Source organism: Myotis yumanensis, unplaced genomic scaffold (assembly GCF_028538775.1).
Source record: "Myotis yumanensis isolate MYYU_CA2020_CCGP unplaced genomic scaffold, mMyoYum1.0.hap1 SCAF_3, whole genome shotgun sequence".
NCBI lineage: Eukaryota > Metazoa > Chordata > Mammalia > Chiroptera > Vespertilionidae > Myotis > Myotis yumanensis.
This window is the reverse complement of record NW_027223754.1, coordinates 58,642,136-58,664,175: the sequence shown is the minus strand read 5'-3', so window position 1 is coordinate 58,664,175 and position 22,040 is coordinate 58,642,136. Positions and strand designations below refer to the sequence as shown.

Sequence of the window (22,040 nt, the reverse complement as noted above, 5' to 3'; positions counted from 1 at the left end):
AGGGAGGTGGGGCAGAGGGAAGCATTTTTCAGCCTACCACACAAACCAAGACCACAGTCCAAGAATTTAAACATAAGCAAAGGAAATGGTGAAAAGAATTCCAAGTTTTCCACAAAGCTTACACAATGTCCTTCTCATGCCATGACTGTCCAGTGTCATGCTCAGGGTCTCAGTCACAATGACGTTTATGGATTAATGGATTATCTGCCTTTCGCCAACCACTGGCCAATTAAGAAGCTGGTTCCTCTACCATTTATCTAATAATAAAAATATTTATGATAATGTTGCCAGAGGATTGGATGGGTGGAATTGAAACTGGATAACCTATGAGTCTGGGCTCCCTGTCACAACTTGAGCCAATTAAGCAGAGACAGAGTTGAATCATATATGAACATTTATTTCAATGACGCTGGCGGTACAGGAGAGCAGTAGATCGTCCACAAAATCCTGCTGTCCCCTTCCCATAAGCCAGCTGCTTATATTGGGTAGAGGGGAGAACGGACAAAGATTGCATGGAAAAGTAGGAATTACAAGCATGGGGAAGTAGGCAAGATATAATGGTTACAGGTTATAGGCAATGCAGGCTGGGGGAGGTGTAAATGGCCGGCCCTCCGAGACCAGATTGGTTCAGCAACAAGGTTGTTCATCTTTCCATGATGACAGGCCGTCCTCAGAAAAAGAAGAATGGATTGCATTCCTGTCCCAGGGCGTGCAACTCTCAGCCAGGTTAGAATGTGCTTTCTCCAATCCAAACAGAACAATCACGGTTAACAGAGCATGATTAATATTTTTTATAATTATAACTAGCCCCCACTATTCTATTTCTGCCCCTAACATAATTACTCCGTCACTAGTGGGAACGGGATCCTTGTGATATCATGAGAAAAGGAATTTTCTAAGACTGACATGGGAGAATGAGTGGCTTTTATTTACATGGAATTATATCCCTTAGTTTGCAAAGTACCGGTGTCTTTAAGCCAGTCCTAGAAAATGTGCAGCTGGGGCTTTTAGCAGAACTGAAAGCAAGGCCAGTGTCCAGAGTTTCCTTTCCAGGGTGGAGCTGAGTCCGAAGTAGCTTCAGGCCAGTTAAAGTCCATTAGTCCATTGTGTGGCGTCCACATGGCTATGGGCCATCTGGGAGAATGCAGGGCGTGTGAGCCCCACAAGCCAGAAGTGGGAGAGGGCCAAGAGCACCAAGAGCAAGAGAGAGAACTTCCTTTGTTCAGGACCTAAGTATCTCAGATTTCACACCCTTGCAGTCAGTCGCCAGGCCTATTCTAGCCATTGACTTGTTCCCAGGTGTGACTGACAGGTCAGCATCCTCCCACATCACCCAGACCTTCCTGGGCATATGTCTAAACTGCCTGAGTCCAGTCTTTTCCCCCAGCCATCTGCAGGAAACAGACTTGGAGAATGTTAACTGCAGCGTCCTGGCAAAGCTGTATAAACGGCTTGCCTATATTATCTAGTCTCCCCTTTGCTCCTTTCCTGTTATTACGCACCAGGTTATTGTCATGGTATCAATGGGTTGGGACAATGTTCTTACCTGACTCTGGAGTCGGACAGAACATATCCTCTGATTATCCTGCAAGGCTTTTTATCAAAGCATTTTAGGTTAAAAGTTGTCTGGAGACCAACAGTTTTGGGTTTGTTTTGTTTTGTTCTGTTTTAATCATTCACAGGATATTGTCACTGACGCAGTTACAAATAGGGAGGCGGGGTTTATTTCTAAAAAGAAAAAGAAAAAAATGTCAGGTGAATCTCCCAGAAAATATCAGTCTATCTTCTGGGTCGCTGGAGCTTGGCTTTCAGCTGCTAATGTATGTAAATGAGCCCATCCAGGGGCCCAGCTGTTGTATGTTGAAATGTGCTGATGAAACCAAATTGGGATTCTAGAGAACGCAAATCAAATTGCAAGCAAAATTACTGAAATACACCAGCCCTCCTTTGAAGCATTATAGGCCAACCCAAGAAAAATGACTAATGGCTACTAATACACAGTTCTGACAGGAATCATAAGCTAGGAAGGAAGTTGCATGTAAAATAATAATAAAGAATATTAAATTGCCACCAGGCCCTGCCAGAGACAAATGAAAATGGAACAGATTCTCACCACCAGTCATTTACTCAGTCTCTTCAAAGCCGTCCCAGGAATCTGCAGACAAAGAATGCTTTCACTCTCATTCTCTTTCTACTAGAAAGGAATGTTTTCCTCGGAAGGTTTCCAAACTGGAAAAGGCAGACAAAGGATACCCCTCTGAAAAGGCTGTAAGAGGCATCCTTCAGGCCAGTTCATCCAGGTGGGAAAACAAGCTGCCTTTACCAGCTTGTTTTGGGCACTTTCTCCAAGATACTTCTAGTTTGATGGCTTTTCATTTCTCCTCTCATACTGTCATTCTCATTCTTACACAATCTTACACCACCTAACAATGCTTTGGTTAATGATGGACCTTATATACCATATACCATGGTGGTCCTATAACATTTTAATGAAGCTGAAAAAGTCCTATCACCTAGTGATGTCACAGCCAACATGAGTTGCAGCGTAAAGCAATGCATTACTCATGTGTCTGTGCTGATGCTGGTGCAAACAAGCCTACTGCACTACCACTTGTATAAGAGTATAGCACATACAGTTACACACAGTACATGATTCATGATAATGATAATAAACGACTATGTTACTGTTTTATGTATTTACTAGAGGCCCGATGCAAGAAATTCATGCAAGGGGCTTGGCCCTCACAGCCGCAGCGGCTGCCTCAGCCCTCACAGTCAGCTGCGAGCCCTGGCTTCATCCAGAGGTCGTTCCACTGTTCAGCCGTTTGGTCTAATTAGCATATTACACTTTTATTATTATAGCCTAGAGGCCCAGTCCATAAAACTTGTGCACTGTGGGGGGTGGGGGGGGAGTGTTCTCTCATCCCAGCCTGTACTCTCCAATCTGGGACCCCTAAACTGCCCTCCCTCCCCTGTACATTAATAAGATGCTTAGCAGCATCCCTGTTCTGTGCTCACCAGATACCAGTAGTACCCTTCCCCCAACTTGTCTCTAGACATTGCCATATGATCCCTGGAAAGGGGGAAGAATTTCCATTCCCCCACTCCATTGAAAACCACTGTTCTATTTGTCTAATCTCCCAAACTACTTCAGTGGAATTGGCTCCTCTTCCATCTGATATATATATTCCTCCTAGTTCCAATTTCACCCAAGTTTACAATCTGTTACTCTGAGGCATCTTCTCCCTTCTGAGTTAGCAACCTTTAGCTTTGATTCAACTTTCCAAATGATACCAGTCCCAATGCAGCTAACACAAATTTTTGTGTGTATTATTCTTAATCTTCCCATTACAGATGATAGAGTATGATTTCTCCATTACATACCTTTGTCCCATAAATGCTGGCTTTATCTTATAAGCCCTGTAAGCACTAAGTTAATTTATATAACAATGAGAGTATTAATAGAGAGCACATAGGCCAGAACCCTTCTTAACTTTAGAAATGCTAAGTTGGTTCCTAACTCTAAGCATACTTACCCTCCTGAACAAGTATTCATTTCTTCCTCTCACTTGTGTAATGGGAATTATAATGTTCTTGCAAAGCCTTTTGAAATTCCAAATTGGGTGGAATTTCATTTCAATTCAATTTGAGTAGCCACTCTTAATTATTTGAGCTAATGGAGAGGGATGAAGCATCAAAAATAGAAAATTCACATAATACAAATTTAAGCACATAATTACACAAACACATATTCTCAAATTTTAAGAAATTAAAAGATCACCAAGAGTTATTAGACTGATTTTACTGCATGATTCATAACTCACCGGAATGAAGAATTGCTAATGTGTTTGAGCATTTACATCACTGGCATCACACATCAGAGGGGGTGACTTTCCATAGCTATTCATTATAATTAGAGGTGATTTCAATGACACTTTCAGTAAGCTTATATAAGAATTTTTATTCTTTTTGTAACTTTCTATATTTCTCATGTCATCTTCATTAAACTCATATAATTTTTCTTTTAGGAAGGGAAAGGGAGAGAGCAAGAGAAATAATGATGAGAGAGAATCATTGATAGGCTCCTGCACACCCCACACTGGTGATCAAGCCTGCAACCTGGACATGTGCCCTGACTGGGAATCAAACCCATTCATTACCTTCAAGTTACTAGGTCAACACTCAGCCACTGAGCCACACTAGCCAGGCTAAACTCACAGTACTTTTATTGTGATAAAATATATATAGCATACAATTTACCATTTTAACTGTCTTGTACTGCAACATCAAGTACATTCATATTGTTGTGTAGCCATCACCACCATTCATCTCCAGAACTTTTTCATCTTTTCCAATATCGACAATTCTTAGTAGATATTTCCTCCCTACTGTCTACTAATAATCTATTTAATGTTCTAAGTTAATTTCTTATAGCTCTTATTGAAATAAATGTAAAGTCTACCAAAATGATTGAAGGACAGCATCTATACAGGTTTATGAATTCAACTTTCATATATAGAAAGAGAATTCTTGTCTTTTCATAGATATGCTTCATACATTCCCGCTATACATGCTTAACTAACCCTGTCCTTTCTTTATTCCTCAACAGCCCAGGCAACAGCCCAGGGGAACTTAACATGTGCAAACAGCTTCTGGTTTCCTTGAATAGTACATAGACTACAGGGTTATTGATAAGACAAGTATGTATTTGTATCTGCAAAATTAAATTTTTATTTTTAACAAATATACTTCACTTTGCTTTAAAAGATATTATGGACATTGGTTAAATTATATTAAGACAAAAGTATGCTCATCCAGTTGCTGTTTTTAAGCTTTTAGCTTTTACAATAGACTGTCTCTGGCTTAACAGATGCAAAGTATTAACTACAAAGGAAGATAGGAGTTTCTTAAAGCTTTATTAGTAACGTTTATTTTAACTTCACTTAGTCCTGGCTTTATTAATATACTTTATTTTAGCTTCTCTTGGTCTGGTTTTATCAATAATGCTTATTTTATCTTTATGTATTTCATAAAGACCATGGAAATTCTTTGGAATATAGCATATTATCCAACAATCACAAAATTTCAAACTTCGAAATTAAGAAAAACATTTCTTCATTGTTTGGTTTTTTTTCTAAGAACTACAGACACTCTCATTTTCTGAGAGACAAAGACTGAAGTTAATGGTGGTAATAATCATAAAACATATCTCCAAGATCAATTTCCTTTTATAGTACTCTAGCCCTAGTTATAAAACTTCCCTATATAGAAAAGGCATGTCACATTTAAAGAGTAAGTTTCCCATAGTTCTTCACTATAGTGTGGGGCAAATTTAACTCAACTTTTTTAAAGAGAGGGTGACTCCCTTCTCTCTGCTCTTTCTTGGCTAATGACAATTTCTGGTTAATTTCCTGTAGCTAAGTGAAAGCTAATATTGTCCTTTTAACTGGGCAGTCACTGATAGATTTATCAGTTACATCTTAGTTTATAAAATAGAGTGGGTTAAAGACAAAGGTAAAAAGTTTCGAGCTCAAGACTCTTTTCATCTGTTAGAATCAGAAACTAAAACAAAAGCATTGATTTCCCTTACTTTCCTCACATTGAGTAAAATCTAGAATTAAATTACATAAAGCTTTATTGAGAATTCTTCTAAGACACTGGGAGAAGGAAACTACACATTATAGACAAGAAATAGAACAACAATATAATGAAGTTTCACTGTTGTGAAACTTTGTTATAGTCACTTTGGCCTGTTCTAACAAAAATATCATAGACTGAGTGGCTTACATAACAAACAGTAATTCCACATAGTTCTGGAAGCTGGAAAGTCCAAGATCAAGGAGCTGACAGATTCAGCATCTGATCAGGGGCCACTTTCTGATTCATGGATGGATGTCTTCTCTCTATATCTACATGGAATAAGAAACAAGAGATCTCTCTGGAGTCTCTCCTATAAGGGCACTAATTCCATTTAATGAGGGTTCCACCCTTATGACCTAAGGCCCCATGTCCAAGTACCATCACATTGGGACTTAGAATTGCAACATATGAATGGGGGGGGGGGGTGTTACACAAACATTCAACCTATAGTATTGCTGCTGTTTCTTGCGCACATTTTAAAAGTAACATTCTCAGATCTAGTCAGCAAAACTTTGACCTAACAGCTGTGTTTCTGACATAAACTTGGAGAGAACTTATACTTTGAAAACACGTGGTTCTGAAACAAACACAGGGAAGCAGCCAAAATGCAGAGACAAAGAAACATGTCACAAATAAAAGAACAGAAGAAATCTCCAGAAAAAGAACTAAATGTAATGGAAGCAAGCAAACTACTAGGTACAGAGTTCAAAACAATGGTTATAAGGATGCTCAAAGAACTAAATGAGACCTTCAAGGAACTTAGTGAGAATTTCAAGGAAATTAGTGAGACACGAAAAAGGACCAGCCAGAAATGAAGGATACATTAACTGAAATGAAGAGTAATTTACATCTTCTACTCTACCATTGGAATCAATGGTAGAGTAGAAGTCTTCAAGAATCAAATCAGCGATTTAGAATGTGAGGAAACAAAAAAGACCCAATCAGAATAGCAAAAAGAAAAAAAGAATCCAAGTATATGAAGAAGGAGCCTCTGGGACAACTTCAAAGGTACCAACATTCACTTCATGGGGATGCCAGAAGGAGAAGAGAGGGAGCAAAAAATTGAAAACCTATTTCAAGAAGTAATGACAAAAAAATTTCCCATACCTGGTGAAAGAAATAGACAAACAAGTCCAGGAGAGTACCAAACAAGATCAACTCAACGAGGTCCACACCATTAAAATGCCAAAAGTTAAAGACAAAGACAGAATCTTAAAAGCAGCAAGAGAAAAGTGGTTAGTTACCTACAAGGGAGCACCCATCCAACTGTCAGCTGATTTCTCAACAGAAATTTTGCAGGCCAGAGGGAGTTGCAAGAAATATCCAAAGCGATGAATAGCAAGGACCTACAACCAAGATTACTCTACCCACCAAAGCTGTCATTTAGAATTGAGGGTCAGATAAAGAGTTTCATAGACAAGAAAAAGCTAAAAGAGTTCATTACCACCAAACTAATATTACATGAAATGTTGAAGAATCTTCTGGAGGAGGAGGAGGAGGAGGAGAAGAAGGAGGAGGAGGAGGAGGAGGAAATATGAACAATAAAATGGCAATAAATACATACCTATCAACAACTGAATCTAAAAATCAAAATAAATGAATGAGAAAGCCAATGAATAAAATAAACTGATAAATAAAATGGAATCAGTGGCATGGAAACATGGAACAGACTGAGAAATCTCAACGGAAGTGAGGGAGGGAGGTGAGAAGAGATTAGCTAAAGAACTTATATGCATATATGCATTACCCATGAACACGGACAATAGAGTGGTGAAGGCCTGGGGATGGCAGAATCCAGGTGGCAGAGGACAATGAGGGGAAAAAATGGGGGGGGGTGGTACATCTGTAATACTCTCAACAATAAAGAAGAAAGAAAGAAAGAAAGAAAGAAAGAAAGAAAGAAAGAAAGAAAGAAAGAAAGAAAGGAAGGAAGAAAGGAAGAAAACACATGGTTCTAAGCAGAAGAGAAAAAAAAGAACATAGCTGCTATTCTAAGGTCAGAGCATCATTGCACAGATCACTGATTTTTTTTAATAGTCCTTGCTACTATCATTTTAAAAACCCACAACTCTCACCAGCAGAACATTTGGAACAGTATACTCTAGCATTTCAGGGAGATCAAATTTCTTTTCTACAGCTCTTAAGAGGCACCTCTTGAAATTTTCCAGTTAATATTTTCAAAACTCTGTAACAAATAACAGCCCCAGAGAAAAGCCTATAATATGACTGTCAGTGAACTTGACTTCCATCATAAAATCAAAACATTGTCAAGCATTTCAGGCATTGAAGTAGCTACCACCTAATAACTATTCGGAAAAAAAAAAAACCCAAATCAGTTTGTCTCATATCAATCTCTTGGACTTTCAAGTCAAAAAAAGGATAGTCATTTTTATGTATTTATTTATAAAACTGTAGTCACAATTCCTCCAAGAAATATATCTATAATAATAAAAGCATAATATGCTAATTAGACCAGATGACCTTCCGGATGAAGCTGGGGCTGCGAGGGAAGCCTGGGTCCCTGGTGCCTGCTGGCAGCTGGAGAGAAGCCCGGGTCTCGGGTGCTAGAGGGAAACCGGTGCCAGCAGCTGGGGAAAGGAAGGCCTACTCTTGCACAAATTTCATGCATTGGGCCTCTAGTTTATGTATAAAGAAGAAGTATTGATTCTTGGTAGTGTTACACACACACACACAAAAAAAAGAGCAAATTTTAAGTTAGTTCTTTTTTCTTCCTAATACATAAAAAAGGGGTAAATTAACATGAGCATTCATTCATTCAACAAGTTTTTATTAATCATCTATTATTTGCTAGGCACTGTGTTGAGCTTTAAGGCAAATATAAAGAAGCAGGCACTTTCCCCCTGCCTATGAATGTGCAAATAGATGTCGAATGAAGACTAAGACTAAGACCATGCCATAAAGTAGAAGCAAACAACCCAAGTCACCCAGGAGTCTAAATTCCTACTTTCATTTCCTTCAGGTTCCGCATTCTACCCTGTGATTTTTAGTCAATGCTTTCTAAGGAAGAAAGAAAAAGGTTGAACAAAAAGTTATTTCTTCCTTTTTCTTCTGTATACAGAAATGAGAGCTTGCTCTTGCTTTGGATTCTTCTCCTCACTCACCCAAAAAGTATTAGCATGGAGAATAATAATGAATTAATGAGGAATAATTTATAAGTAACTTAAGAAATGTTATCAGTCACTATCATAAAGGAAAAGTCCAAAAACTAATTTTAAAATTTGCCATTATTATGCTTCACCTTTTTCACTTTGAAAAATGGGGGGAGGGGAATTGTTTTTAGTAAAACTCCAAACATGAAAAATGTATTAGGCCCAACAATACTGTTTTCTGTGATATCTGATTGTTCCAGAAATAAAGGCCCTTTAACTGGCAGTTCATAATTTTGCTCTCTGTTGTTTAAGGAAAGGAAAATGCCTGAAAGGAGAGGGCTATGTCTCAAATATATTAGGGGCTCACTTAATGACTGTTGGAAGCTGAAAGAATGCATTGCTATTTCGGGATTCTTGATGCATTAGAACCAGTGCTCTATAAAGTACTTACAATTGACTAGGTCTCACTAAAGACACCAAATGTCTCTTGATGAGATCTAAAGATTAACAGGAGAAAAGAGTTCCTCATTGAAACAAGGTGCTCCCTATATTACTGCAAACAAATATGACCGGTGTGTTGGGGCTGGGGTCTCCTCTCTGCATCCCGCACAGAGAGGGAGACTTGAACCGGTTCGTGCAAGTAGGAGGCACTTTCGGGATTAAAGAATAATGAAAGACAGACATAAAATAGATTAAAAGCTTGCACTGGGTGTGGTACCAGCCCTCTGGAGGGACAGAGCACACAGAGAGAGCCAGCTCCAAAAGCTGATTTATTATATACTCGAATTACAGGAAGTTACATCACATCAGGATGGGCCTTTGACATCATGAGATCCATCCCCTTAACACTGGGCGGGAGAGTCAGACTGAGTGGCGTCCAGTCTTTGACTGGTCCCGCCCTCAGGGAGTGGCTCTGCCTTCCCCCTGAGTCCCAGCTGACATAAATTAAGCCCAGTGTATTCTTTTTTTTTTTTTAATATTTTTGTATTGATTTCAGAGAGGAAGGGAGAGAGAGATAGAAACATCAATGATGAGAGAATCATTGATTGGTTGCCCCCTGCATGCCCCCTACTGGGGATCGAGCCCACAACCCAGGCATGTGCCCTTGACCAGAATCGATCCCGGGACCCTTCAGTCTGCAGGCTGATGCTCTATCCACTGAACCAAACCAGCTAGGGCAAGCCCAGTGTATTCTAACGGCCCTTAACAACAAATCTCAGGTAAAACTGCATGACAGGTTAGGGAAGTTTTCCGTCATTATTTTTTAAAATAGGTTTCAATTTCTTGCTCTCTTTTCCTCCTTCTGGCACCCCTATGATGCAAATGTTGGTACACTTGAAGTTGTCCCATAGCTCCTTACACTATTCTCATTTGGGAGGGGGGCCAGGGTTCTTTTTTCTTTTTGCTGTTTTGATTGGGTGTTTTTTGCTTCCTTATATTCCAAACTAGAGGCCCGATGCACAAAATTCACGCAAGAGTAGGCCTTCCTTCCGCCGGCTGCCAGCAGGCACCCAGGACCTGGGCTTTCCTCACAGCCCCGGCTTTGTCCAGAAGATCGTCTGGAAGGACATCCGGAAGGATGTCCAGTCTAATTAGCATTTTACGCTTTTATTATTATAGATAACTATTTTGATTTTTGACTTCACCTACTTAACTGTTGATTCCCTATAAATTATTCTTCATATTAGTTATTATGTCCTTCATTTCTGACTGGCTTTTTCTATGATATCCATTTTTTTTTCTTTTATGCTGTTGAAGTTTTCTCTAAGTTCATCTACTCTTCCCTTGAGTTCATTGAGCATCCTTACACAGTGTTTGGAACTCTGCATCTAGTTGATTGCTTGTCTCCATTTTGTTTAGTTATTTTTCTGGAGTTTTGTCTTGTTCTTTCACTTGAGACATGTTTCTTTGTCTCCTCATATTGGCAGCTTTCCTGTATTTGTTTCTATGTATTAAGTAGAGATGCTATGTCTCCCAGGCTTATGTAGTAGGTGTAGGGTCCAGGGACACAACCTCCCTGTTCACCCAAGCTGGAGTCTCCAGGTGCACCTCCCTCTACATGGTCTGTGTACACCCTTCTGTTGTAGTTGGGCATTGATTACTGTTGGCACATCAATAGGAGTGATGTACTCCAAGGTCCATTGGCTACAAGGACTGGCTGCAACCACAGTGGAGAATCAGCTTTATAGGAGCCCATCCAATAGAGCAGGACTTAATTCAGAGAGGTTCTGCTGCCCACTGAGTCCAGCCCTTGAGTCTGTAGCTTGTGGAGGTGGCTGGGTGGTGTTTTGATGTGGTCTGAAGCTATCCACCAGGTGTGCTAGCTCTGGGCTGCCTGAGAGGTGCAAGCCAAGGTCAGCCACGGCCTATGTTCTGCCCAGAACTATCTGAAATAAAGCTATCTGCAGATGGCTGCTACTAGTGCTGGGCTTGGGGCCACTTGGTGAGAGGTACAGGGCAAGATGCTATTTGTTTGAGAGATTTTAGGAAAGTCTGAAGCATAAGCCAAGACATTCCAGTCACATGGAAATACCACTGGAAATAGATTAGGTGGGCCCACAAGTTACTGGGGCAGGTCTAAGGAAATCACCAGAACAGGGTGAACAGGGTGAGCTATGTTTATGGAGACTCAGATTTGGCACCTGCCAGCTCTGTGGAGGAGGACTCAGAAAGAAAACAATGGCCTCTTCTAGCACTTTCACCTGGGAGAAAGCTTCCCCTCCAGTTCTCACCTTATGCCAGACAATTCAATTATCCCCTGTATGTTACCAAACTCTTTTAGGCTGCTGCCCCAGCACTGGAACTCAGAGGGTGTAAGTCTGAGTAAGTCCATGTGTGGGCCCCTTAAGAGGAACTGACTGGGACTCCAGCAGCCCTTTGTGTCACTCAGTCTCAATCCCAGCTGGTTTTTACAGCCAGAAGTTATGGTGACTTCTCTTCCTGGCACTGGAACCCTGGACTGGGATACCTGGTGTAGGGCTGGGAACCCTCCCAACCCTACCCCCTCAGAGAAGACCTCCGCAACCAAGATATTCCTCCCAGTTTTTATCTGCCACATGTGTTGTGGTACCAGCCTGTTATGCCTCTATGCCCCTCCTACCAGTCTCAATGTGGCTTCTTCTTTATATCCTTAGGGGTAGGATTCCAGTTCAGCTAGATATCAGGCAATTCTGAATGATGGCTGTTCTGTAGTTTAGTTGTAATTTTTTAAAAATATATTTTATTGATTTTTTACAGAGAGGAAGGGAGAGGGATAGAGAGTTAGAAACATCGATGAAAAAGAAACATCGATCCGCTGCCTCCTGCACACCCCCTACCGGGGATGTGCCCGCAACCAAGGTACATGCTCTTGACCAGAATCGAACCTGGGACCTTTCAGTCCGCAGGCCAATGCTCTATACCAGCCGTGGGCAAACTACGGCCCGCGGGCCGGATCCGGCCCGTTTGAAATGAATAAAACTAAAAAAAAAAAAAAAAGACCGTACCCTTTTATGTAATGATGTTTACTTTGAATTTATATTAGTTCACACAAACACTCCATCCATGCTTTTGTTCCGGCCCTCCGGTCCAGTTTAAGCACCCATTGTGGACCTCGAGTCAAAAAGTTTGCCCACCCCTGCTCTATACACTGAGCCAAACCAGTCAGGGCGTTTAGTTGTAATTTTGATGTGGTTGTGGGAGGAGGAGAGTACCACATTTACCTGCACCACTATCTTGACCAAAAGCCCAAAACTATTCTTTTCTATGTTTTTAGGCATACAATTACCATTGTGTTACAATTGCCTACAGTATTCGGAATTGTAACATGCTATACAGGTTTTCTAGCCCAGAAGTAATAGTCTGTACCAGTGGTTGGCAAACTGCGGCTCGTCAGCTACATGCGGCTCTTTGGCCCCTTGAGTGTGGTTCTTCCACAAAATACCACGTGCGGGCGCGCACGTACAGTGCGATTGAAACTTCGTGGTCCATGCGCAGAAGTCGGTATTTTGTGGAAGAGCCACACTCAAGGGGCCAAAGAGCCGCATGTGGCTCGTGAGCTGCAGTTTGCTGAGCCGCAGTTTGCCAACCACTGGTCTATACCTCGTAGCCTAGGTGTGTAGTAGTCTATACCATATAGGTTTGTGTAAGTGTGCTTTCTGATGTTCGCACAATGATAAAACCACCCATCTAGTAATGCATTTCCCAGAATATATCCCAGTCATTAAAAAGCGCATAACTATAATTCCTCAACTCATATGTACAAATCTCAATTAGCTTGATATTCCAGAACAGTATACTCCATATTTATCCTAAAGATTCCCATCTCTTTCTAATTCTTCAAGAGGTGCCTCATTAAGAAGTATGGGATACATTCTGGCTCCTCCTTATATACTATACTAGTGACCTGGTGAACGAAATTCATGCATGGGGGTTGGGGGTGGGGGTGTCCCTCCGCCCAGCCTGCACCCTCTCTAATCTGGTGCCCCTCATAGGATGTCCGAATGCTGGTTTAGACCTGATCCCACAGGCCTAACCAGCATTCGGACATCCCCCTTGCAATCCGGGACCACTGGCTCCTAACCGCTAACCTGCCTGCCTGCCTGATCACCCCTAACCACTCTGCCTGCTGACCTTCTTGCCCCCAGTGTCCCCCTTGCTGGCCTGCTTGCCTCCAACTGCCCCCCCACACTGGCCTGCTCACCCTCAACTGCCCTCCCCTCCTGGCCTGATCGCCCCTAACCACCTCTGCCTCCGCCCCGCCACCATGGCTTTGTCCAGAAGGACGTCCAGAAGGTCTCCCGGTCTAATTACCATGTTACCCTTTTATTAGTGTAGATTCCTAAAAAACAAGTGTTGGCCATAATTATTTTTTTAAAAACTAGAATAGAAATAGGAGGAGGAGGAATTTCAGAAATAGAAAAAAAGAGAGGTGGACTTTCCTCAATATTAAATTTATATAAAACTTCATACTTGTATACCTAAAATGATTCTAGAGTTATTTCATACCACCATCATCCCCATTCCCTTGAGAACTGCAAGTGAATCCTAGTTTCCATAGCCCCTAAAGAAAAAAGTACCTCCAGGTGATTTCTTTCTTAGAACAACTTCATCCAAAAAGAAAGCCTGAGATATACTAGCATATATGTAAAAAGATATTCAATACAGTACTCTTTGGATTAGAACCAAAATACCTGGAAACTTGAACACCTATCAAGAAAGGATTTGTAAAACAAATTACAGCACATCTGAAATGGCATGTCATGAGGAGTATCATGCAGCCATCAAATAAAAGGAGGTAGATCATTGCTATGTGTTCATGAATGTGTATGACAGGAAAACTTGTCCCCTCTGCCCTTCTACGTTCTTTGGCTGATCTAATAATTAAATTTATACAGGACATTAATAAGAGGAAAGAGCTCTCTCTGCTAATAGCTTTCTTCCTATAGGCCCCTTGTCTAAATTATGTCAGGCAATTAAGGGAGAGGTAAGAAGCTCTTCTTGAGTCTGTTGGGTCTCAATTGTCTTCAGCTCAAAATAACCTGCATGCCAAAGTGTATATTCTGAAACAGACTGCCCTGAACCCCATTCACAGGCACTCCAAGAGCTCTAGGATATGTGGTTAGAAGAAAAAAGCAAGGCACCGAATAGGAGTAATTCCTACTGAACAGAATAAAGGCAAGGAGTCCATATATTTGCATATATATATATATATATATTGAGAGAGAGAGAGAGAGAGAGAGAGAGAGAGAGAGAGAGAGAGAAAGAGAGAGAGAGATACCACTGGCTGGCTGGTTACCCCTGGGGAAAAAAAAAAACAAAGGATTATTGAAGGAGGAAGATTTACTTTTTATTAGTCTTGTATTGCTTAAATTTTTCACAAATTAACTTGTGTATGTGTGTTTATTTATACTCATACACATGCACACTTTTAAAACAAAAGCTATCTAGAGGAAGTACAGGCAAAAGCAAACAGGAAAGGCAAAGCCTGGCTCACTCTCCCTGCCCGACTCACAGCTTCCTGGGCCAGGACCCAGCAGACCCAGGCTGGTGTGGCCTGGTTCCAGCTTCAGTGATTTCTCAGTCTGGGAGGCACTGTGCTTTCTTGCAAGAGGAGGGACATCAATGACTGGAGATAATTCAAGAATGCACCCCTATATCCAAAATGCAGAACCTCCCCCAACATTCTTTAGACTTTTACCTTCATGAATTGTACTTTTTATTAAGACCTATCTCACAGTTTCTATTTCCTTTTCTCTACAAACTTTTAAGAGGTCATCTCTACCTACATTCCCCATGTCCAAAATAATTTGCATATGTTGCGAAGATTGAGGTCAGGGAAAATGTTTGTGAAAAACTTCGCCTCCACATTGAGTACCAAACCACCTTGACAACAGGTGTTCTTGACAATAAACTCTGAGGAAACAGCTTGTTGACTACTGGCCCAGCTGGCCAATTACACAGTGAAGAGTTCTTCTGATGGAAAACGTTAATCATTAGCCCCACAACAATTTGGGAAACATTTCCAGTATTCAGAGAACCCTTTAAATGAAATCAGACCAGTGTGTAAGCCAATCCATACCCAGGAGCCAAGAGAAATAAGGAGTGAATGTTTTATTCTTTAGTGTTTAATAGAATATATAACAAGTCACATAATCAATGATTCATTACTCACACACTGGGAGGAAAACAGTATTGAGTATTTCTGTTATACAACTGGTTGTGAACAGGGAGAACAAAAATCTCTAGAGCATTTAGATAGTTGAAGAAATTCTCACTTAAACTTTGGGCATGTCTACAAAGACTTCATCAGTGCCTTTCTAAAAATATAGAGGGATATTTTTCTTGGCTTTCCATTTTGTTAGAAAAGCCTAGTAATCGTATAATCAATTTTTCCCTTTCCCCTTCTCTTTTGAGAAAATGGCTCTATGATATATAAGACAACATTTTTAACAATTTAATAATTCCAGATAGCTCTGTGGGAATCTTACATTGTTTAGTAGATAAGTTTTTCAGATGCCTGGAAATAATACATAATTTACATCTTCAAAATTAACATCCATGATGAATGTTTTAACCTTTTATCATTAAATGTCACTAATGCTGCTTGTGTGGTCATAAATGAATTGTCATCAGTTATTTTCAATAGTAATAGCAAAATCTGCCTGCCTATAAAGTCACAAAGACAGTTGTATAATAGTTTACATTACAATTAATGTTTACACACGTCAAAATACATGTAAAGTTAAAAACTTGGCTTGGGGGGGAAAATCACAAAATGTATAAGGTAACAAGAATTCTTAGTCAACTAGAGTCCATCTTCCTACCACACAAAATGATACTGTAACATAGATATTCTGGTTGAATTTCTTCCAAGTTTCAAGGGCCCCAGTAGAAAAATCTCAATCTTCAAACTTTAATACTCTTAGATTTTTATTATCCAAACTTGTGACAAAGTAAAGTTAACTTCAACATAACTTGTTTCTGGCTCTAGGAAACCCTATTTCAGGTAGTATAGCCAGTGGAAACACAAGAGTATTTTATTTATTTCTCAAGAGACAGATTAGGTCATCTAAGAAAACTAATTCAGTTTTTAAATGACTTACAGTAAGAAAAAAAAAGAGAGAGAATTCCAAAGTGTTTACTTTGGTAGGTTTATAATACAAATATTCAGTTTACTATTTTAGAAATTTAAGTCAACTGAGAAAAGTATTTATGATTTAAACTGTAAAAGAAATTCTTAAGGAATTCAACCCCTCCAGTCAACACTTTCTAAATGCTGCAGTATAATTTAGCATTTTTCATGTGGAATACAAAAATGTTTGAATCTTAGGTTAGAATTTACCATAATTTAAAAAGTAAGAAGTTATCAAAGCTTCACCTTACATGGCTTCAATACAATAATAACATTCCATAGAAAATTCCAATGAAAATTGGAATATGTTATGAGCATGGCCAGTTGCCTATTTTGTCTGAGAATTCACAGATTAGGCATTTCCTCAGAGAAGCAATAGGCCCCATATATATGGTTCTGGATTGAAAGAGAAGACAATTTTGGCTTGTATTGTAAATTATCACTTTGTGATCAATACAAAAAGCCAAATACAAACACAAGAACAAAAACAGTACTGAAGAGGAAATAAAAAAAACATTAAGTCTCACATCTTCAAGGAATATTTTCCACAACATATAATTTGAAAAATTAGAGTGAATTGGTTCATATTCTACATGTATTAAAAAACAGACAACTTGTTAAACACTAGGCGCAAAAGCATTAAACATGGTACCTGTTTTTTTAACCACCACTGTCAACATGTATTCTTTTTTAAAAAATTAAAAAAATTTTAATTTGTTATTAAAATCTAATGTCACTCAGTTGTATTTATGAGTCAAATGGTAATTAAAGCCATTACATATGTAAATGCATGTACAGTGAATCAGGATAATGCAGTCATAATTACCTGAATAATTTATGACATTCTCCCAAGTTATTTGAGTGGTGTCTTCTACAGGGTTTATTCAAATCTCAATATTCCATCTAAGCTCACAGGTGACAACCAACAAACACTGCAGCCACTTTGTAGTCCTTCTCTGCCCCAAAGCACATGGAGGGAAGGACCCAAAAGTGCCCCGTCAAGTCATCCTTACCTGTTATACTCTCTACCGAATGTAAAATGAGTTTCTTACCCAGCCTTTACTTTGGGCTAAAAGTAGAATGCTCTCTGGTATCCGCTCCCAACTTTAGAGGGGACAGTCATCCCTTGAAAAAGAAGTCACTTTACTGTTTCTAACCATTACATTCCCAGTCTTTCAGATAATGAAATGGGGGAGGGGAGCATTACAGGGTAGCAAGGATGGGGGCACAGTAAAATTGGTATGGAATAGTTCAACTCAAAGTTTTACAAGATAAAACTTATGACTTACGTGGCAGAGACAAAACTTTAGCGGTTTCCCATCATTCCTGGAGTTGTGCAGATTTAACAAGGAAAAATCAGAACCTCAGAGTCTTGCCATATGTCGGCGGTTTTATCTGGCCCTCTAAGATGTTCTCAATTATGTGATTTTTGTTGAGTAATCTAACAGAATACCATATGGGCAGAGAAGTCTCTGTGACACTCATATTTGGCCAGAGAGCAACATTCCTAAATCATTTCAGGCTTGAAACAGAGATAAGTTCTGATGCATTACCTAGTCTGAGATCACACTCAACAGGGAAGCAAACACGGCTTCCTGGCTGTCTACTTCCACTTCCCTTAGGATTACTATCTCTGTATACAGTATAAAGCCAACTTTACCTTTCTAAAAATGCAACCACAATAAAAGACCTCAAAACTTTCTCTATCCCAACTAAAAAAAAAAAAGAATCAATGGATTAAAAATACAGGTACCTTGATTTAAGTAAACAGCTAATCGACATATTAGTATACAACTAATATCCAAGCAAAACCATACGGAGCAAACTCAGTTTTATAATTATGAATTTTTTCCTAACCCGGTCTCCATTGAAAAGGACATAAGAAACTCATCAAAACATGTTGCTTAGTATAAACACCATCTGATGCAAGTTACTGGGGGCAAATACAGGAAATATTACAGCATTAGTGAATGAATTAAAAAACTAAATGATTTGTGTAAAATGTTTATATATGGTATATACATATTGGATCACATGAGTCTAAGAATAAAACAGTTCCAATTCTTAACATCTGTTATGGACCTAGTAAGATACAGTACAAGATTCATTTTTAAAAAGAAGGAAAAATAGCGCTAATTTGAACAGTGAAAAGAGACTCTTACAAAATCTTAAAAAACATACTCCAGAGAAAAATGCTGAAATAAATGAAAAAAGAAAGGCTTCTCAGTCATCACAGAATAATTCAAAGGAGCCTCACAGCATGGAAGATAAGGATTCACTTCCTTTCACGTATGGTATAGACGGGATATGCAGTGGGAATTTATTCCATGTTAGAGAAAAGGTATAAGGCAACCAGGTCTCCTTCTGTTTCCGTTGCGTTTACCCAAAACACCATTTTATGGCTCAGCTCACTTTTAACTGCTTGTCTTCATTTTAAAACATTCCCTTTTACAGCTCTCTACAGATGGGCAGCCCTTGGTGTTTCTATTCCTCTGCAGCTCTGTCACTCACAAAGATTCCACCTTCACTTCAAATAATCCACATACAAGAAGTGGCATTTTCTAATTTTCAGGTTTGCCCAGAAGTCAACATTGACTGGGCTTGGGAAAAGTAAGGGTTTTTAATAAGAGATCTTAAGTCTAAGTAATCAAAATCAAACACATTTTGTTTGCTCAAGTAAATAAGATTTTTTAAAAACTCAGGATGTATTATCAACCAGAAAATAAAGTTCAATAACGTAAACCCTACTGGGTAACTCTTTGGTTAGGTTATATGAGTATTAGCAACTTCTAAGTTTAGGACTCAAAACAGTTCAATCAACTGCCAGTGAAGAGTAGATGCTATTCATCTCTATAAAATGCTTTGTGTGTTTTCGTGTACTTTTTTTTTCTTAATGTGCATGTACTCAAACGGATGGTACAAACTTCCAACTTCCAAATAATAAATGAGTATGTCTGTTCCTCCCTTCCCATCCCTCCTTCTCTCCTTCCTCCCTCCCCATCCCACCCCCCAAGTCTTAAGAGCTACTGCCATTCACTGCAAGAATGCTTGGGCTTTCCTAATCCCCAGGACGTGCATTACTACCCAGCTCCATTGAGTACTGCCGGGGTGACTCCCCCGAAGAGCTTGGTGACTTGGCCTGTCCTGCCCCTGTCAGCTGCAGGACTCTTTCTCCCTCTTGCCAAGAACTGCTGCCATGTCCACCCGTCCAACCACACGGGCTTCCGGCAGTGAGCGGAGGAAAAAGGGTGCTCCCTCAGGCTGGAAGTCACGTTCTCCAAGTAACAAGTTTAAGCCACAGGCGAAGGCCTTCATTTCTGCGTGGAGAAGATATGATCCTTCATTGTGCCAGCACTAGAGTCTTCTCCTACATCTACCTGTAACTTTTCGAAACTTTGTTCATTTACAGTCACTGAACTGCCTTCAGGGGATCCTCATTCCAGGTCCAGTCTTTCATCCAGCCTTCTAAAACTCTACCTTTGAAGAGGGCGAAAAACACTGTCCCCAGTGTTATCGATTCTAACCTCCTAAACCTGGAATGAGTCATAAGGGCTTGAGAAGATTTCAAGGAATCTTCTACACGCTGGACAGGGTCCAGTCAAGTTCTGAACAATCCCATCATTCCCAGGTACTTGGTGACTTTGGACCCCACTGCCCCACTAGATCCAGACTGAAGGACAGACTGGGGGAGGGGTGGTCTGAGGCGGGGGGCAGAGGAAGCAAGGGCGGAGGGAGTATATCTGGGCTCTCTCGGTTAAGTGGGGTCCAAAGAAGACGAAAAGGCCGAAAGGGTTTGCGGCTCCAGGTTCTCAAGTGGGGGACGAGGAGGACTAGCCCAGCTACTGGAGGTGGGGAACAGGGGAACCGGAGGGCGTGGGTGGAAGGGGAGTCTAGAATCCTCTGCCGGGCGGGAAGGAGGGGGAATGGGTGCGCTGGAGTCGGGAGGGGGCCTGGGGAGCTCACTCCCTGCAGAAGACGTACTCGGTGTAGCTGGTCCAGATCTTGTCCTCGCTCTGGTCTGCGCTGGCGAAGGCGCAGGTGCCCGTGGAACTGCACGCCACCATGTGGAAGCCCGACTCGGACAGCTTGTCGAAAGCCTGCTCCAGGAAGTTGAACTTGAGGTAATAGCGCGAGGTGTAGCGCTCGGGGGGCCGGTCGGGGTCCCGGCTCTCGTTCAGGGTGTCCCCGAACACCTCCTTGGCCAGCGAGGTCTTGCCGCACACGGTGATGCGCGCCACTCGCCGGAACTTGGCGTCCGCCTGCGCGTCCCGCCCAATCGTGTAGGAGCCGCGGTAGCCGATGGTGATGTAGCCCGAGCGCCGGCTCCCGTCCAGCGACTGGGACGGCGTGAGCAGCGGGCCCGCCGCTCCCCCGGACGGGCTGCGGCTAGCCGGCTCCAGCGTGGGCGACGGCACCCCGGCCGTGGCGCCCTCCGGCTGCTCGGACTCCGCGTAGCCCAGCGACAGCAGCTCGTCTCCCAGCGAGCCCTCCTTGGGCACCCCGCGCCTCGGGTGCGGCGGGGGCCCCGGGCCGGGCTGCTGGGGCGCCCCGAGGCGGCGCACGAGCTCGGGCAGCTCGAAGTACTCGGCCTCGCGCTGCAGCCGGCTGCGCTCGGGGAAGTAGTCGGGCAGCACGAGCTGCAAGTCCCGCAGGTAATCCAGGATGTAGCGGAAGAGGAAGCCGTCTCGGTCCAGAAAGAAGCGGCCTTTGCTGTCCCGGGCCAGCTCCTGCGGCTGCTGCTGCGTGAACATGCGCCAGAGCAGCGAGTCCGGCACCGACACCACGGTGCAGCGCCGAGTCACATAGACCTGGCCCCCCACGTTCAGCTCCAGGATATCGGGGAACAGCGGCGGCTCTGCCGAGGAGGACGAGGAGCCGCTGCCGCCCCCGCCGCCCCCGTTGGGTAATCCGCGGGTGCTGTTCGCCAGAGCCATGGCGAAGAGGCGGCCGGGCCGGGGTAGTGCAGGGAGCGGGGCCGCGCACGGGAGCTGCAGCCGCCTTTCCGGGACGTTCGCTCAGCCCGGCGCCCTGGCCACTTCCGCAGCCCGGAGCCCGGGAGCAGAGCCGTGCGAGCGCGCCGCGGTGAGCCCGGGGAGCTCCGGTGCGCTCCGCCCGCCTCGCCCGCGCGCTCCAGGCGAGTGCCAGGTCGCGCCCCGCGCGCCGCTTAAGTAGAGCCGCCCGCTCGGGGCGCCGCGGCGCGCAGGAGGCGGGGGCGGCTGCGGAGCGGCGGAGCCTCGCTCCCCGGGGCGGGAGGGGGGCGGGGGAGAGGGGAATCGATTTGCATTTTAAACGCTGAAGCCGCGCCTGGCCGCTGGCTCCACCCAGACTCGCGAGCTCGTGGGGGCGGGCCGAGTACCGGTTTCTCTCCTCCCCGCCCCTTCCCACTCCCGCCCAACTTTCTTTCTTGACCCAAGTGAGCAGACACAGCTGGTACCGGCCCCTGCGGAAGGGGAGCCTGCTTCGGAGGGGTGGTCACCACACCCCCTTCCCGTCCCAGCCCCACCCGGCGCCAGGGGACTCTGGAAGGAGGACGTCAACTTCCCGGCTCCCCGGCGTGTGGCAGTGGGCGGCGGCCTCCGGAACCGGCCGCTTTCAACACTGGGGCTGTGGCACTGCCCTAGTCGGTGGTCGCGTTGCTGAAAGTTCTCGGAAGACAAAACATCTGCAGAGACGAGCGG

At 42.6% G+C, this 22,040-nt stretch overlaps 1 protein-coding gene across 3 annotated transcripts; it reads right to left on the bottom strand.

The window, feature by feature from the left end:
* Positions 1–414: 414 nt before the first annotated feature.
* Positions 415–21,486, bottom strand: KCTD12 (potassium channel tetramerization domain containing 12). Of its 3 annotated transcripts, none has more exons than XR_011470754.1 (3): positions 20,344–21,486; positions 1,547–1,728; positions 415–741 (listed from the first exon to the last, which is right to left on the bottom strand). XR_011470754.1 is itself a non-coding variant. In XM_070408918.1 (1 exon), exon 1 carries the CDS (start codon positions 21,294–21,296, stop codon positions 20,322–20,324), a length of 975 nt encoding a protein of 324 aa, XP_070265019.1. In that variant the 5' UTR covers positions 21,297–21,486; the 3' UTR covers positions 15,327–20,321. The 3 variants fall into 3 exon arrangements, 1 of the variants encoding a protein (XP_070265019.1); XR_011470755.1 differs by having other exon boundaries at positions 415–737; XM_070408918.1 differs by lacking the exons at positions 415–741; positions 1,547–1,728 and having other exon boundaries at positions 15,327–21,486.
* Positions 21,487–22,040: the final 554 nt, after the last annotated feature.

Bases quoted from the DNA above. Each gene is read 5' to 3' on its own strand.
- KCTD12 (XM_070408918.1), bottom strand. From the start codon at position 21,296: ATGGCTCTGGCGAACAGCACCCGCGGATTACCCAACGGGGGCGGCGGG.